The sequence below is a fragment of the Micromys minutus genome, assembly GCF_963924665.1.
Source record: "Micromys minutus genome assembly, chromosome: 13".
Classification (NCBI taxonomy): Eukaryota; Metazoa; Chordata; class Mammalia; order Rodentia; family Muridae; genus Micromys; species Micromys minutus.
Window position 1 is genome coordinate 1,798,910 of NC_137982.1, and position 16,374 is coordinate 1,815,283.

At 53.6% G+C, this 16,374-nt stretch overlaps 3 protein-coding genes across 4 annotated transcripts; 1 reads left to right on the forward strand and 2 right to left on the reverse strand.

Annotated features, from left to right (window-relative positions):
• Window positions 1–2,836: 2,836 nt before the first annotated feature.
• CLIC3 (chloride intracellular channel 3) lies at window positions 2,837–4,668 on the forward strand (the record flags this gene model as incomplete). The annotated part of the gene is made up of 6 exons (XM_080927305.1): window positions 2,837–2,872; window positions 3,619–3,728; window positions 3,807–3,932; window positions 4,067–4,173; window positions 4,256–4,431; window positions 4,510–4,668. 6 exons carry the CDS (start codon window positions 2,837–2,839, stop codon window positions 4,666–4,668), a joined length of 714 nt encoding a protein of 237 aa, XP_080783431.1.
• A 775-nt stretch (window positions 4,669–5,443) lies between these two features.
• Window positions 5,444–6,873, reverse strand: PAXX (PAXX non-homologous end joining factor). Of its 2 annotated transcripts, none has more exons than XM_080928146.1 (7): window positions 6,736–6,873; window positions 6,604–6,664; window positions 6,392–6,441; window positions 6,114–6,304; window positions 5,956–6,021; window positions 5,722–5,806; window positions 5,444–5,645 (listed from the first exon to the last, which is right to left on the reverse strand). In XM_080928146.1, exons 1-7 carry the CDS (start codon window positions 6,858–6,860, stop codon window positions 5,627–5,629), a joined length of 597 nt encoding a protein of 198 aa, XP_080784272.1. In that variant the 5' UTR covers window positions 6,861–6,873; the 3' UTR covers window positions 5,444–5,626. The 2 variants fall into 2 exon arrangements, with proteins under 2 accessions (XP_080784272.1, XP_080784271.1); XM_080928145.1 differs by having other exon boundaries at window positions 5,444–5,649.
• A 5,233-nt stretch (window positions 6,874–12,106) lies between these two features.
• Window positions 12,107–15,195, reverse strand: PTGDS (prostaglandin D2 synthase). The gene is made up of 8 exons (XM_080928150.1): window positions 15,095–15,195; window positions 14,741–14,915; window positions 14,300–14,439; window positions 14,117–14,193; window positions 13,363–13,479; window positions 13,110–13,211; window positions 12,659–12,684; window positions 12,107–12,223 (listed from the first exon to the last, which is right to left on the reverse strand). The coding sequence occupies exons 2-7, from the start codon at window positions 14,852–14,854 to the stop codon at window positions 12,665–12,667; spliced, it is 570 nt and encodes a 189-aa protein (XP_080784276.1). The 5' UTR covers window positions 14,855–14,915; window positions 15,095–15,195; the 3' UTR covers window positions 12,107–12,223; window positions 12,659–12,664.
• Between the last annotated feature and the right edge of the window lie 1,179 nt (window positions 15,196–16,374).

Consider the following 16,374-nt stretch of genomic DNA (forward strand, 5'->3'; position numbering starts at 1 on the left):
CAGGTACCTGTAATCTAAGCACTTGAGAAGTGGAGGTAGGAGGATCAGGAGTTCAAGGCCAGCCTGGGCTACATGAGACTTTAAAAAACAACTTGCAGCTTTGTACAGGAACAGGATTTCTATCAGAGACACTCTGGTATGTGTTAGGAGTGAAATGTACAAGCAGGGAGACACGAGCCAGTCTTGGGTCTTTCAGCTCCCAGAGGATGCTCTGTATGTATTGGAGATTTCAGGGTGAGGTCCTATGGCCATGGTAAGTCATGGGTTCAGCCAAAGTGGGTGGCATTAAGTTTTCTGGAGGGTGGGGTACTGGTGGAGTTGGGGTTGAAGTGAGGACCTTACACATTAGTTCTACCTTCAAGCTAGCTCTATCCAACACACATACTTTGTTAGGAACAGAGCTTCACTGAGTCCCTGGGCAGGTCTTGAAGTTATGATCCTCCTGCCTCAGCCTCCTGAGTAGATGGAATGGCAGGCCTGCATCACCAGGCCTGGTTCTCTTCTTATTCACTTAGACTATTCACCACCACTGGAAGTGGTGACACACATCTTTTGTCCCAGCACTCAGGAGGCAGAGGCAGGGGGATCTCTGTGAGTTCGAGGCCAGCCTGGTCTACAGGACAGCCAGAGCTACACAGAGAAATCTTGTCTCAAAAACAAAACAAAATCCACAGATTGGAAAATGTACATGGTATGTATGGACAGAACAGACATTGGCGTCTGTCCTGTCAGGGGTTTGTCTACTGAGGCCTGTGCTCACAGTGAGCCAGGGGAAGTGCATGACCTTGAAGCTAATGATGCTTCTCCCCTTCAGTTCTGTACTGGTTTGCTGTGGTTACAAACAGGAGAGAGATTGGGGTTAGGGCAGGCTGGCTCCACTGTAGGCCTGAGGAAAAATGTGTTCCAGGCCCTTCCATTACCCGTAGACTTTGCTGTGTACGTTCTGACAATCCATGGAACATAGCGTATCATCCTGCCCTCTCTGCCATAATGCTCACAAGATGTTCTGTGCATGTCTCTGGGTTCAAATCTCCCCTATCTCTGTGGTGCTGGGGATCAGACAAAGGGATGCTGGACAGGCCACTCCCCCGAAAGATACCTTGGCCACAAACTCCCCTTTGGAAAGGACATTGAACTAGAGCCCACTGGACGGCCTCGTATTTTATTTTGGTTGCCTCTTTAAGGACACTATCTTCCAACACAACAAACCTATAATGCCAGACTCTGTTGGTATGCACATGTGGCCCTACTACTTCCTGCCCCTTTATCCATGATGGTATCCTGGGGGACAAAGTTCAGTGGTGCAATAATGACCCTGGATTTTGGGAGGCAAACTAGCTGCCTCCAGGAGGCTGTAAACATGGGAGCAGAGTATTGGAGGCTCCTGCTACCCACAGACTGACACGGGGCGTGTCCACGGTACCCACAGACTGACACGGGACGTGTCCACGGCTCCCTTGAAACAGTGAAGAGCCAGTTGGCGTCACTGCCTTGTTTCTTGAGATGTGTTTTGTATCTTTCCCTCTGAACCACTGCTTATGTTGTCCGTCCACTTCATCCCTTCCTTGTAGATTTGTAAGGACAGTTTTGCAAAAATATATAAATACGGCGTGTCTGGTGACCACCAGCAGTTGGGCAAAGGCTTTGGAGGGCTGGCCCGCAGTGGTGATTTGTCTGCAAAGGACAGAAACCACAAAGCAGAAAGCTGACCATGTCAGTAAGAAACCAAAATAAAACTGGCTCAAGGCAAGAAGAGGATAGCCTCTGCAAATGCAAACGCCAAGGATGCCAGAGCCGTTCCACTTGAGCTCAGGCTGAGGTCAGGGAAATGACCAGGCAGGGCGGAGGAGGAGGGAGGCCGGCAGAGCTGAGGCGCTGACTAGGAGTCAGGCACGTGAGCAGGTGAGTGGGCAGGTACGGAGCCATCTAGGCTGCAATCTGTAGCCTGGATGACACCAGCCTACCAGGGACAGGAAAGCAACCTCTTGGTCCTGGTCTTAGCCAGTGGGCAGCGCCAGTCTCTGTGAGCACAAGTAAAGGACAGTTCCCCTGCTATGACAGCTGACAAAGGAACTAGCACTGTAGAGCGCAGTGGGCTCGGGAGGCTCAGGAAGACTGAAGGGCTGACTGGTAGGGTCAGACTATCCTGGCCTTTTTCTTCCTGCTGGGGACCACACCCCCATTTCAGCCAGTAAACAGTAGCTTCTAACCCTTCCTAGTGGCATCTGAAGATTGAGGTTAAGAGTAAGTAACCTGTTCTGAACCTGTGTGGACAGGATGGGAGCATGGAATTCACTGCTCAGCTGGGTTAAACACCCAAACCAGGCTTATCAGTCTGCTGGCCAGGAACAAGTCTGGAATGTGGGCCCGCCCTGACTGGGCTTTGTCAGAGGGAGGGGGCATCTCTTCCGTAAGGGTTTATCTCACAGACAGGCAAACTGAGGCATTTCCCACTCATTCCCACTCCCTGGCTTTCTGGGATAAGGACTTGACAAAGAAAAATAAACCACCGAGGGCCGTGAGACAACCCTGTCTACATTCACCACACTAGCTGCCCCTCACAGTCACACCGAGGTTTCAGTCTTTTGCTCTGAACCAGCTTTCCATCCTCACAGCTGGCCCCGAGATTCAGGGCCCCTGTGGTCACTGTTATGCACAGACACCCTGGTCTTGCACAGACAGCTTGCTTTGCTCTGGCAACCTATCTGTTGCCTAGGTGGCTCCGTGGGGCGGGCCCACTAACTGGGGAGGGTGGGGCATCCAGAAAGACTTAAAGAGCTCCCCAGGCACACCCTGTACCTTGCGGCTGCCGCAGCTGGATGCCTCAGCTCCCACCATGACTGAAAACACCAAGCTCCAGCTCTTTGTGAAGGTTCTGGGCAGGCTGGGCTGGAGGGGCCGCTGGGTTGTTTGTTTGTTGTTCATGCAGAGGGGTGGGTCTTCCTAATGGTGCCTAACTATCCCTGTGGTGGGTTTAAGCTGCCCCACTCAGGGCTGAGTCTCAGAGCCAGGCCTCCTAGGGAGGAGCTCCTGTAAGAAGAATCAGATAGTGTGGGTCCTGCTCTTCACATCATGGACCTGGCCCAGCTCTGGGGGAAAGCCCTTTGGTGAGGAGGTGTCAGTCTGCTAGCTGGCACCAGACATTTAGCTAGAGATTTGGATCAGACTGGGGACTTGCCAGAGATAGCCCTATTAGCTAACAGGCCTGTGCTCAGACCTAAGTGGGAGCGGGTCCTGGCCTCTTCTTTGGTTCCTTTCCTTCCTTCCCTGAGCTGTAAGCCTCAATACCCAGTTGTGTGGGTTAATCACTAGAAGAAGATGATTCTCTGGCCTGCCCCACCCTGCCAGTCTCTGTGACTGGAACCTTCTGACTGTGGAAGGAAAAGTTGTGGCAGGCCCCCAAGCCTAGGCCTCTAAGCTCCCAACTTCTTTTGCCCTCCCCATTCTGGGGATCAGTTCAAGGGCCCTCACTAGACACTTGTGGATGCCATGCTAAATCAGGCCAGAGCCCTAGCCTGCCTGCAGAGCCAATGGCAGTGGGAAGCAGAGTCCCACCCAGCCAGGTGTCAGGATTCCTGGGTCTGCTCAGAGCCTGACACCTCTGTTCCACCCACCCAGGCCAGTGAAGATGGCGAGAGTATAGGGCACTGCCCTTCCTGTCAGCGGCTCTTCATGGTCCTGCTCCTCAAGGGTGTGCCCTTCACACTCACCACAGTGGACACACGAAGGTGAGACACCACCCTGGACCCTTCCCTGGCCTCTACCCACCTTGGGCCAGCCACCTCCCTTCTGCCTGGTGTCCACAGGGCACTGGATGTGTTGAAGGACTTCGCACCAGGCTCACAGCTGCCCATCCTGCTCTACGATGGGGATGTCAAGACAGACACACTGCAGATCGAGGAGTTTCTGGAGGAGACGCTGGGGCCACCTGAGTGAGCACCTGATGGAGCAGGAGGGCAAAGATGGGACCTCCTCGGGGACACCTGGGGAGTGCCTAGGTAGGGTGCTTTGAGACACAGTGTACTTGAGGGTCTGACTGGAGTTCTCAAACCACTCACGCCTACAGCTTCCCTAGCCTGGCACCCAGGTACAGGGAGTCCAACACAGCAGGCAACGACATCTTCCACAAGTTCTCTGCCTTCATCAAGAACCCAGTGCCTACACAGGACAATGGTGAGACACAGGCCAGCAGGTACAGGCAGGAGGGCTAACCCAAGGCCCAGGCTGAGTCCTCACTGTTACCACTGCCCCCAAGCCCTGTACCAGCAGCTGCTCCGGGCTCTGACCAGGCTGGACAGCTACCTGCGTGCACCACTGGACCACGAACTGGCGCGGGAGCCACACCTTCGCGAGTCCCGCCGCCGCTTTCTCGATGGTGACCAGTTCACGCTGGCTGACTGCAGCCTGCTACCCAAGCTGCACATTGTGGATGTGAGTGAGGGACCAGCTGGTAGGTGTGGATGGGGGGCTATGGAGTGAGACCCTCGTCACACTCTGCCGCACCCACAGGCCGTGTGTGCGCACTTCCGCCAGCTGCCCATCCCCGCAGAACTGTCCTGTGTTCGGCGCTACTTGGACAGTGCGTTGCAGGAGAAAGAGTTCAAGTATACCTGTCCACACAGCTCAGAGATCCTGGCAGCCTACCAGCCTGCTGTGCACCCCCGCTAGCACCTCTACCCATAAAGTTTCTCTGACACAAGTAATCGTGTCCTGAACATCCAAATGGCCAGAGACCCACAATTACGCCACCTCAACCCTATGGTGAGAAACATAGTTAAAGGTGGTTGCCCAGAGTGATGAAGCCAAGAGTCCACTGGGCAAAACACAGTGTATCCTCCTTCATGGTGTGGCACAGAGGCCTGGGGCCCCTTACAGTTGCCCTGGCACAGAGGCATCAGGGATCTAGGGGACTGGATTAGTCTCCCAAACCAGTCAGGCCAGAGCTGGGCGGGGTGCCGTGGATGGCCAAGGAGGGTGGAGAGCTGAGGCCCACGGAGCTCAGCCTCCGGGATCCTGGCCAATGGGTGGGGGCAGGTCTACATTCCTCGGTCCAGCTGAGGTAGGCTGAGTGCCAACCCTATCTCCTATAAGGGGCTTCCTCTGTCTGGTGCCCTGTGGTGGCCTCCAAGACAACTCCTCTGTGTATCTTTATATGGGACAGGTATAATCTGCCCTACCTGGGTGGGGCTTGGAAGTGTGGGACACCATTCTAAGCCTTAGGGAGTCCTGACTCTACCAGACAAGACCCTCTCAGTGTTTGTGCTGGCCACAGAAACAACACACTAGGTCTGAGAAAGCTCTGCTGCTGCCCTGAGACCCAGGCAAAAGAGCCTCCCGGATGCTGAGAGTCTGATGCATGTTTGCATCCAGCAGCTCCACAGCGCACTGAAGGGGTCTCTGGCCCCTCCCCAAGGCCAATCTGCACTAGTCAAGTCTGGCCTAGCATCTCTCCCTGAGGGAGCAGTTTATTTGACGGGGAAGGGGTGAGACACTTTTGCCCAACAGCAGGACCACAGGGGAGTGAAGCTCAGGGTGTCTCTGCTTAGGGGGCCCTAGGTCTCCCCTTTCCTTGTAGACAGGCTCCTGAAGAGGTCACAGGTTTGCAATCTTCAGGTCTCATCGAAGTCTACACCACCAGCTGGTTTCTTACTAGAAGACAAGAATGTGTGATGCATGGAGGAAAAGGAAGTGACCAGGGTAGAAAAGACAGGTAGTAAGTACCTTTTGAAGCCAGGGTTGATGAGAGATTCCCCTGGACAGCGTTTCCTGACCCCAGGCCCAGAGCTTCCTCTCTGGTGATCAAGTTCTGCCAGAAAATAGGATCAGAGAAATCTTGAACAAAGAGCCCTGGCCAGAACTTTCCACACTGGAAGATTCTCCCTAGAACACGTGGCATCTGGAGAGGTAGTTCCAGAGAAAGAACAGCCCAACCCACATGCCAGGCCTGCCCCTTACCCGGTAAGAACTGAGTGCCTGCTGGTTGGAAGTTCTTCCTGGGGCTAGTGGCAGTCTCTTCTGCAGCTGGGAAAAAGCCATGGCATCTCACTCAATGCCAGGAGGGTCTGCAAAATCATGTCCTCGAGGGAAGGTATAGGTGCCCACACATACGGTACCTGCCAGCCGTCTCTCTAGGTTGCATACATGCTCCGCCAGGCTGAGAGTCAAAGCCTGCAGCCTTCGGGATGCCTCGGGGCTGGGCACCTTGGAGAGGTCAAAGGCCAGGGCAGAGGTGTCCCCTGAAAGGGTCATCAGTGCTCTGTCCTCTTGCAGGCTTACAGTCACTGCCTGCTGTTGGCAGGCTGCCCTAAGGAAGGAGATGTGTGTTACGGCTAGGGTGTATTATCACTACCCCAAGCTCCTCATCCACGTGGCCTCCCTAACAGGAACTTACCTGAACCGGGAATGGATATCCTCAGCCCCACTTAGGCCAAATCGGGCTTTCTGTTGGGAACATGGAATTGTCACTAACTGGCCAGGACCCTGGACCCACTGGACATTCCAAACTGTCCAACCTTGGAAGTGCTGTTAGAAACACTGCCCCGGGAGTTGGGGGGGGGGGTGGCAGACTTCCAGATGTCTCCTATCCCCAGTGCTGTTACGCACGAGCATCACCAGGCTGTCAGGCGAGAAGCAGGTGCTCCAGAGCTCCGCGGCGTCGGTCACACTGGGTGGGAGGGGTTGTCAGGCACCGCGCCCGCTGCGCTCCCACACCCTACATCCCTAGACTCCACTCACTAGAGGTTGAAGTCGTCCGGGTTCCTGTCTCCACCACTGTCCTGCTCGCAGTAGCACACCAAACGGGGAGAGCCGGAGTCCGGCGGCAGAATGCAAAGTGGCAGCGACAACGGTGGAGGAGCCATGACAGCAAGGCGGTCTCCCCGCAGGAACAAGTCAGTGGACTGAGGGCGCCTGCGCAGAAGTACAAACTTGGTGACTCGCAAGCTAAGGGGGCGGAACTTCTGGTGTCTGAAGGGACCGAAGGACAAGACTACTGGGTGGGGCTGTACTCAAAGTTGACATTGTTTCCGGGGACCAGGCTGTGCCCGGGAGGCCAACCTTGAGGGCGGGACTTAGCGCGTAGGGCGGGGCTGGAGGCACTCGGAAGGCGGGGCTTAGAGCTTTAGCCCCTTGGGAAGTAGGCTCCTCCTCAATGCTATTCTGGGTTCTGCCCTGTGGCCCTTGCACCCTAGCATAGATCTACTATAGCTTCATTCCTTGTGCTCCTCCGCTTTTCTAGATCCTTCTTAGCAACCGTGCATACATCTGCTGCTCTTCAATGCCAGTCCCCTTTCCTATCTATCATCCATGGACTTGCCCTGGAGGGCCTCCAAACTGTTGGTCACTTGTCCCTTCGTGTCACTTTAGATATAAACACATCTCTTTTCAAAGCTGAGTTGTAACAAACCAACATACAAGAGTAAGTACAGTGCATTTGGCAAATGTTTAGAGACCTCCCCACGCAAATTTTCTCCCAAGCAATACCCTCCCATTGTCAGCCTTGGGGACACTTTCACCAACACAAGGGCTCTAAAACCTGAGATCTAATGGGACAGCACTCACACTGCAGCAATGCTGATCAGAATCCACACAGGGCCTGCAGAATAGGGCTGGTGCCATCTGCAGAGAACGGAGCCCGGCGAAGGCTGTGCTCAGAAGGAGGCCCGATGGGAACAGAAATCTTCCCGAGGCTGTGCAAGAGGACTGTCATGGACCCATGAGAATACTGAGAATGGTTAGTAATTTCGTGAATTGGACCAGAACCTTGGCGTGGGTTGTTGCCTGTCGCTAGCTGGTGTACTGCCTATAGCTCTTTTGAAAGACGACTTGGGGCTCCACGTAGAACATTTCTGCCCAAGTCTCTCTCCCTCTCTCCATGTCTTCCTCTCCTCCCTGCTTGTTTCTGCACCATACGTCCTGGTTTTCGGAGTCTCTGGCACAACCTTGATGTCAGTCTGCATTTCCGTTGTCTGATTCCTCCCAGGAGCTGCATCTAAGGGCCTGCTTATATGACAGAAGTGAGGACTGTCATTTCTCCCTATTGCCTTGCTCATCACAACACAAGGCAACCCAGGAAAACCTTTGATATCAAAGTATGGAGGCCTGCCAGAGTCAGAGCCAGAGCTAGGAAGCAGAGCCCTGTCCAGACCACCGGCCTGGGAGATGGCACGGGCGTCCTCTTCCACTAGAGGGCCTGTCCCAGACCTGAAGGACCCAGAGGACTAAACTGCTGAATTCTGCAGGGACTTGTTTCTCCGCCTCCTATGGAGCTGCCGGTTTTGTTTGTTTGCTTTGCTTTGTTTTACCAATTTGAAAAACTTTAAACTGACTACAAAGCAGAAATAATACCATATAATGAGCCCCATATGGAAGAATTACCAACATTTTGACAAATTTACAATCAGTATCTCTATTAGATTCTATTTTATTTTATTAACATTTGCAGAATATTCACATTACAGATGCCATTGAACCTTGTCCTCAAACATTTCAGGACAATTTTGTCTTTTCAAACAATGGTACTTCAGGGCATGGTGGGACGCACTTGTAAATCCAGATGGAAAGGCTCCTGGGTCCTAGCACACACACAAACATTAAACAAGTTCTACTGTGTCTGGCATAAACACAGAAATAGTACACTTGCCTTTCTGTGTGTGTTGTACATATTCACGTGTACACATGTGTGTGCAAGTGGAGACTGGAGGCCAATGTGAGTGCCTCTCTCAATCAGTCTCATTCTCACAGACATCTCAGGCACCTCATCTGCAGGCCCTTGAATGCTGACTCTGTCTACAGTGGCTCCCAGGGCCCAGGGCACACATGGAGCAGGGCGGAATACGGCTTCCCCCCATGTAACTTTAGTCCCAGTGCAGGAGCTTCTGGGCAGCTAAACCAGCAGTATCACACACCTTAGACCAGATGCCGGGGATTACAGGGTCCAAGAAGGGCCCTTAGGCACCTTGGATCTTCCTCCGAAAAACTAAGGTCCAGCCTTTTCCCAGTACCCTACACTGCCCTAAGGGACCCAGCCTATGTGGTTTCGAGCCTTAGACAGGCCTTGCCACCCACCATCCACTCTCTGACTTCCCTATGACTGCTCACCAAAATGTTTCTTGTGTTTGGGGAGCTGGAGCTCTTTGGGGGAAGATTCAGCACAGAGGCATCATGACCCAACTGACCCCGCAGGTGGCTGGATCCATCCTACAAGGAGCAGGTGTTGTAGGTCCCCAAGCATTACCAAAAGTGGGGGGTAAGGGTCTTGAGGGGCAGAGGAGCTGCTTGAAGCTATGGTGGCCTTCCTGCCTTCTCCGTAATGGAGACCACGCCCAATGTAGTTGTAGGTTGGTGTGTTGGGGCATTAGGAGGGACCTCTGGGGACACTCATCCATGCCAGCACACCAACACACTGATCTGTTGAGAAAGCAGACCTCATGGATGCTTTTGCTTCTTCCCTATTTCTTCCACCCTCAGACAATGATAGCCTCTTGTATGTACTGACCTGGGCATTCTGCCCCCTCACTGGGCCCCTACTGCAGACTCTTAATCATGGGAGTCCCAAGAAGACACTCTGAGAAACAAAGATTCTTTCTCCATGATGAGATGTGCCCTGGGCGCCCTGGGCAGTATTCGCACCAAAGCTGGGGATACTGCTCCAGGAGAGGGGCCTGTGTCTGGTACCGTCCTCTGCCAGTGCACCAGAGAATGTACTTCTGTTTGAAGGACACCGCAGTAAAAGCTCTGGTTTGTCCAGGAAGGGTGCAGGAATGTCACTGTAGGTTATGGAGTGAGAGGTGGGTTGCTAACCAGGACTCAGAGATGCCTGCCAACTTAGGAAGCTCCCCAGCATGGAAGACACCCCTGGGAAACTCCTCAAGATAGCTATTCCAGTTTGCCAGTCCTGCAGTCTATACGATGAGGTACCCCACCCCACTTCTTTCCCTGCTACCAAATGATAGTCTTTTGGCCATCCAAGCTTCTCACCTGGTGCTCTTGGTGAAGGTTGTTTCTCTCTCCTGGCATCTGCCATGAGAAAGAACTCCACACCTCAGCCACCACTGACCCTTGATGGTGCTCAACCCCAACATCTGCCTTGCTTTTTCAGGCAGCCCCAGTGAACAAGGACATTAACCATGCAGAGTCGTCACAGGGGACGTCAGGGGACAGAGACGTCACAGCCTTCACAAGGGGACCGAGTGCTTTAGCTTACAGGGTGTTGGATGGGGCATACCCCAAGGCATGCATCTGTAGAGTGCATAACAGCCTCCTCTGCAGACACACATACACACAGACATACAGACCCTATTTCCTCACACAGGTCACAAGCAGACTTTCAGTGTAGGCCGAGGTCCTCTGGAGAGCACACTTCTGTAACTCTTATTTGGGTTTCCACTGCCCAGTCAGGAGCCTATGGGCTGTACTTCTGGTATGACAGAGACAGACCTAGTCCCCACCCCCTGATCTTCATTGAGCTGGAGGCTCATAGGATCACTCATGTGGGACACCTAAACCTGACAGCCAGGTCACCATTGGGCAAGGCTCTCACTAGGACCGCGTGCATCTTTCATAGTCCTGGAAGCCCTGGTTATCTGAGATAGCCCCAAGTGTGTGCTGGGTCCTCTGAGCTGCAGGGTAGGGCAGGGAGGTGGGTGGGATCCTCTGCATCCTGGAAGAGCCCACTTCATCTCGTCAGGACACTTTTGCTTTCCTGCCAAGGATCAGTGCCCAGTACCCATAACTTCTGCACTACAACTGTAGTGCTGGGAGCCTGAGGTAACTGCTTCTAACTGCTGGTCTGGACACTGTGCTCACAAGGCCACTCCTGGTCCTCTGTAGCAAATGGATGGAGGCCTTTCTTGAAGTCCATGACCCTAACCGGCTGAAACCAAAGAAAGTGTGCAAAAAAGCTTGCGGTGAAGAAAGAAGGTGAGACGGGTGTGGGCTTCCCTGGCTGACATCAAGGCTGTCCTGCCTGGGCACCCGAGCCAGGGACACCCAAGCAGGGCAAAGAACAAACAAATCAGCAGAGTCTCAGCAGTTGGAGGGTCCTCCAGGCCAAAGAACTGTCATGGCTTTCTCTCTGTGGCCTTCATATCTCCAAGACGCCCTGAGGTAGCTGGCTTGGCCTGAGACACCCCCACTGTGAGAGGCCACTGACTGAGTTGCACCTGGTTTAGTTCTTTCTACACTCAGCACACCACATCCTGTCAGCGATATTTCCTGTGGGAGGGGTAGGAGCTCAGCAGTCCGGGGCAGGTAGTTCTGAATGTCAGACTAGGCATAGTGTAGCCCCTTCTCCAGGAAGACTTTCCAGAGGCAACCCACGGGTCTGAATCTCAGTATGGTCTGCTTAAGCCTTGGACCTGCCCACTATGAACCAGGAGGGACATAGATGAGGCCCTGGGGTAGCTGCTCAGGCAGAAATCTGGAAGAAAAGTGGAGCGAGTTGGATGGCTATCTGTGTGTGGTTTTGGTGCCTTTGGTGGTCAGAGGGTTGGGATAGGAACAGAGGGTACAGACAGCCTCTCTTCAGGTCACTCAGTTCGTCTGTATCTGTGAAACAACTCCTTTTTGTCCTTCCAACGTTATTGTTTAATCTAAAGATTCCTTTTTTTATTATTCTTTTTTTATTTTATTTATATGAGTGCACCTTCAGACACACCAGAAGAGGGCATCGGATCTCATTACAGGTGGTTGTGAGCCACCATGTGGTTGCTGGGAATTGAACTCAGGACCTCTGGAAGAGCAGCCAGTGCTCTTAACCACTGAGCCATCTCTCCAGCCCCTAATTTAAAGATTCTTATCTCACACCTTAAGAAGCTTATGGGATCGGAGGCTCTCTGGATGCACAGGGGTAGACACATATCTAAGTGACTGACCCCCTGCAGCCCAGCCCAGGCCTGGCTGTGGCTGGCAGCTTGCAGGGGCATGTGGTGAGGTGGTAGCCTCCCTGCACATGCTGAACCGGGCACATTCCTAGTGTTAGGCTATTCCTCATCAGGGCTTGAGCAGGAACAAACACCTTTCTGATTATCGTATTGAGAAATGTATATGAGGGGTATAGTAGCAGCCCAGGGGCCCAGAGAACAGACAGACAAAAACCAAGATCTAACTTGCTTTGGACTTTTATTTCTCCATCATGGCAAAGCTGGAGGGGGAAATGCACTTTGGGGAACCAGGGCTGGGATCTCGAGAGTGACAGAGCAAAGGAGTCCTGAGGCCAGGTCACCTGGACAGAAGAACAAGAGCCCTCAGTGAGAAAAGCAGCACTCTTAGCCCCAGTGGGTCCAAGACAGCACTTCTGGCCAGGGCCTCCTGGAGTATTTCTTCAGAGCCTACGGTCCCAAAGTCTCATCAACAGCACTAGTGAGGAGCCCTCTAACCTGCCATCTCCATCCCTGGCCATTCCCCTTCCTGGTTTCTTGGAAACCCCTGCTGCAGGATGGGCCTCACAGGACGGCGGTTCCTTCCCATTGCCTGTGCCATTACCCTTCTCCCCATGAACCCTGTTCTAGCCAATGCCACTGGAACTCTGCTTCCTTTCTGTCACACTGGGCACTTGTGCTTGGGGAACTGCATCCCCGTCACTCCGTGGTCATGTGTTGGGTGAGTAAACGGTGGAGTAGCGCTTACCATGTGGCACCAGCCCTCTGACCTCTCTCACCTGTGTTCACTCTTGAATGCATTTTTCTGCCAAGAAAGAAGCCCAGGCTTAGACCCACATTACCAGGACTTGGTGCTTCTCTCTGGACTCTAAGAAGCCTCCCCAAAGCTGAGCCCCCAGACTTGAGACTCCATCCCACCCCTACTCCAATCTGTTCTTTAAGACATAAAAGGTATCTTTCTCCAGCTGTTGGTCCCAGTAGCATCCCTATACCCCTAGCTAGGGGGCTGGCAGGCAGGGGAGCTAGGTGTCCACCAGGAAGAGGGTTCCCAATAAAGGGGGCTGCAGGAAGATGCAGTAATGTCTGGACAGACTGACACCTTCATTCATTTCCTTGGAGTCCCCTGGACTAGTAGGTGGTAGGGCAAGGCCGGTTGCCCCAACCTTGCTGCAACCACAGGCTGTGTTAATCTGACTATAACTCCCTCCCCAGCAGATTAGTCCCCCTCACCGGGTTGGGGCAGGAAAACAATGTCCTCCTCTGTGAAGCCCTGGGCCTTGCAAAAGGTGGTGAATTTCTCCTTCAGTTCGTCCTTCAGAGTCTGAGTTCTGCCTGGTAGATAAAGAAAGGGTTGGCATCAGGAGGCAAAAAGCTCCTGCCCTGCCCCCACACCCCTTTGTTACTGTCCTCTGGGTCAGGTCTTGGTCTGTTTCCAACCTCAGGTATCTCCCCTGTGCATGGGCCTGTGGGCTGGGACACTTACTGTAGAGGGTGGCCATGTGGAAGTCGTGGCCAGGGCCCTTGGTGCCCTTGCTCAAGAGCAGTGCATAGTCATCGTAGTTGGTTTCCACCACTGAGAGGGAGTGGACGCTGCCCCAGTCTGAGAACCCAAGAAATGACACTGATTGAGACATGTGGTTCCCACATCTCTGTCTCCCTCTCTCGGAAGGGTGACCTTTGTGGGCTTCTCCGTGGAGGGTCTCAGGCCTTCTTCCTCCGCCCTGCTTTAGCTGCCTTCCCTGTTCCTCCCTGGGTGGCCATTAGCCAGTCTCTAGCTTCCTGCCTGAACAGCCTGGAACACTGTCTCCAAACCATGAGTCTTGGGGAGAAGGCAGAAAACGCTTAGACTCAAGAAATCAACAGGAAGGCCAAGGAAATGGGGTTCTGGTGGGGAGCCATAACTCAGGTGAGGGATAGCAAAAGGTCCTTGGATAGGAGCTATGAAATGTGAGTAGGATTTGGGAAATGCCTGTATGTGACCCACTTGGGCAGCTGAGTACTGGGAAATTCCATTTAGACAGAAAAGGGGCCTGGAAGAATGGGGGTGGGCTTCAGAGAGGCCAAAGTCCCCAAAGAGAGGCAGTTCCGTGTGCTTGAGGCAGACTCACAATCAGGTCTGGCCTTGGATGACTGGCCCTTGTGGTGTGACCATTATCCCCACAGTTTTGGGACAGGGGCTGTACAGCCTGCCGCCAGTTACCTCAGAATCTGCCCAGATAAGGAAGTGGCTCACTCACGGGGACTGCTGTAGGTGTAGAATCCAGGGATCCCCTCAGGCTGCAGCAGTATGATCTTGGTCTCACACTGGTTTTTCCTGTGGGTAGATTACTCTTGAAGTAAGGGAACAAACCCCAGGATGTTCCCCAGAAGGCTCTGTGGGCCTTCTGTGTCCCAGAGCTTGCCACACCCCCTTGTCTCACCTGAGGAAGGTAGAGGTGAGGTTGAGGCCACCTTCTGTGGAGGGGGCTACCACTGTCTTGCACATAGACAGTACTGCTTTCTTCTCCCGGAACCAGCTTGAATTGGAGGCAAGGCCCGCGCTGTACCAGCGCCCCAGGAACTACGACCAGTGGATGCCTGGGTCTGCTCCATGCACCCCTCATGGGCAGACCCTGGTCGGCTGTTCTTCCCTTCGCTGACTCCTCCCCCACACAGGTCCTCATTAGAGGATGCTCATCCATGCACCTCCCTCTCTAGTGGGCTAGCTCATTGCCCCATGGAGGAAGGGGTAGCCAAGACCCCCTCCGTCCCCAGGATGTTGAGCTCCTCATCTTTGGGTGTGCCCAGCACACCCTCTTTTGTGAGAGAAAGCCTGGCTCTGACCTGAGAGCTCTGTTTCCTTGTGTGGGGAATCCTCTTACCTTGTCTTGTTGAAAGTTGGGCTGTACTATGTCATGGCCCTGGGCTGGGGTCTGTGGGAATCCCAAGAGACCCAGGAGGACCAGCCCCATCCACAGCATGCGAAGAGCAGCCATTTTCTTGGAGCAGAGCAGGTGTCTGGGCCTGAGGCCAGCAATGTGAGCAAAGCAAAGAAGACTGTGGGCAGAAGGCGCAGAGGCCACTGTGGAGACCCCTATTTATGAGCCAGCTTGGCCTCCACCCAAGGTCCAAGGACTGCCCACTGAAGGAGGCTCGTGATGTTGGTGTGAGGGAGGGCTGTCCCAGCTGCAGCCTCATCTGCTCCTTATGTAAGAGGTTCCAGCTGAGCCCCATACCTCAGCAGGGCAGGGCAGGGCAGGCAGGGCCTCCGCCTGTCCCCTCCCCAGCTCCAGAGGCAAAGCTGGCTCAGACCCTTCTTGCCCGACTCCTGCCAGCAAAGCCCACTGTTCCCCACAGACGGATGGTGCTGAACGTGCACTCTGACACTTCCCCGCTGCTGGAAAATCTAGTCACTTCCCACCTGGAGCTAAGACCTGCTTCTCACAAGCCCTACCTACCATCCCTTTCCAAGTCCCATGACCCCAGCAGGGAACACAAAGCACCATTTGTGCCTTGAACATTTGGTCCTGAAAGGCTAGCAGTCATGAGGCCACAAGTAACCCTCCCCAAGATAAAGAAACTCACGCACTCTACCCTGAAGCAAATCCAAGAACCAGCCGTGCTGAGTACAGCCTCCCCCATGGTCATCTACTGGGGCTCACATGATGACCCTTTGGGCTCTCAGAGGAATTAAGCAGTGGTGGGTGGGGAGGGTAGAGTGGTGTGCTTCAAGCTACTGTAGGTAAGGACAGAGTCTGTGGCTTTTTCCTGGCTTCCGAGGCCTGTCCCTGGATTGAAAGAGAAAGAGCTGGCACGCGCTGCCCTTCATTCCTCCTTCCCTGTGCCCCAGGAGTTTTGGGTCCTGGACCACAGGATCATTTAGCATGAACATTTGAGTGGCCTTTGTGAGGAGGGTCTCTTGTTTTCTCACTAATGTTGGGGCTACAGGATGTGAGTAGATTCTCGAACTACCCAGAGGGACCCAAGATCTCGCCCCTTCACTCAGCCTCCCCGACAGAACACTCTATCCACATCTTGGACCTAAGGGGAGAGGATCTGTCAGGGGGAAGCTGACCACAGACCCCAACCCCAGCCAGGCCTAATGGTTGATTTGGGAGTTTTCTCTAGCGGGGCTAAGGAGAGGGGCAAGAAAAACAGCATTCCTGTGTCGGGGTGCATCAACCTGTGTGTGGGGTCCTGTAGATGATTGAAGACCCCAAACAGAGTAGTCTAAAGTATTTCCAAGTGGAAAGCCTCTTCTGGTTTGGATCTGTTTGAAACATCCTCTGCTGAAGGCAGGTGCCGTCAGAGGATCTGTGGAACCTTTAGGAGGTGTGGGCTCACTGGTAGAAGTAGGTCGTTGGAGAAGGGCCTTTGAAGGTGATTTCTGGCCCCTGCTCCTGCTGCTTTCTCTTCTCTGTTTTTCCTGGTTCCACACCTCAAAATAATCTTTCTTCTCTGAAGTTATTCCTGACCAGATACTGTGTTTTTCCCCCATTATTTTTTTATTTATTTA

Excerpts from the sequence above, each read along its gene's own strand:
- PAXX (XM_080928145.1), bottom strand. The coding sequence starts at position 6,860 with ATGGCTCCTCCACCGTTGTCGCTGCCACTTTGCATTCTGCCGCCGGAC. Across the intron at positions 6,665-6,735 it reads CCGGACGACTTCAACCTCTA|TGTGACCGACGCCGCGGAGC; the intron begins GTGAGTGGAGTC and ends CCTCCCACCCAG. Across the intron at positions 6,305-6,391 it reads GATATCCATTCCCGGTTCAG|GGCAGCCTGCCAACAGCAGG; the intron begins GTAAGTTCCTGT and ends CTCCTTCCTTAG.
- PTGDS (XM_080928150.1), bottom strand. The coding sequence starts at position 14,854 with ATGGCTGCTCTTCGCATGCTGTGGATGGGGCTGGTCCTCCTGGGTCTC. Across the intron at positions 13,480-14,116 it reads CTACACCTACAGCAGTCCCC|ACTGGGGCAGCGTCCACTCC; the intron begins GTGAGTGAGCCA and ends TTGGGTTCTCAG. Across the intron at positions 12,685-13,109 it reads TGTTTTCCTGCCCCAACCCG|AAAAATGCATTCAAGAGTGA; the intron begins GTGAGGGGGACT and ends CTTTCTTGGCAG.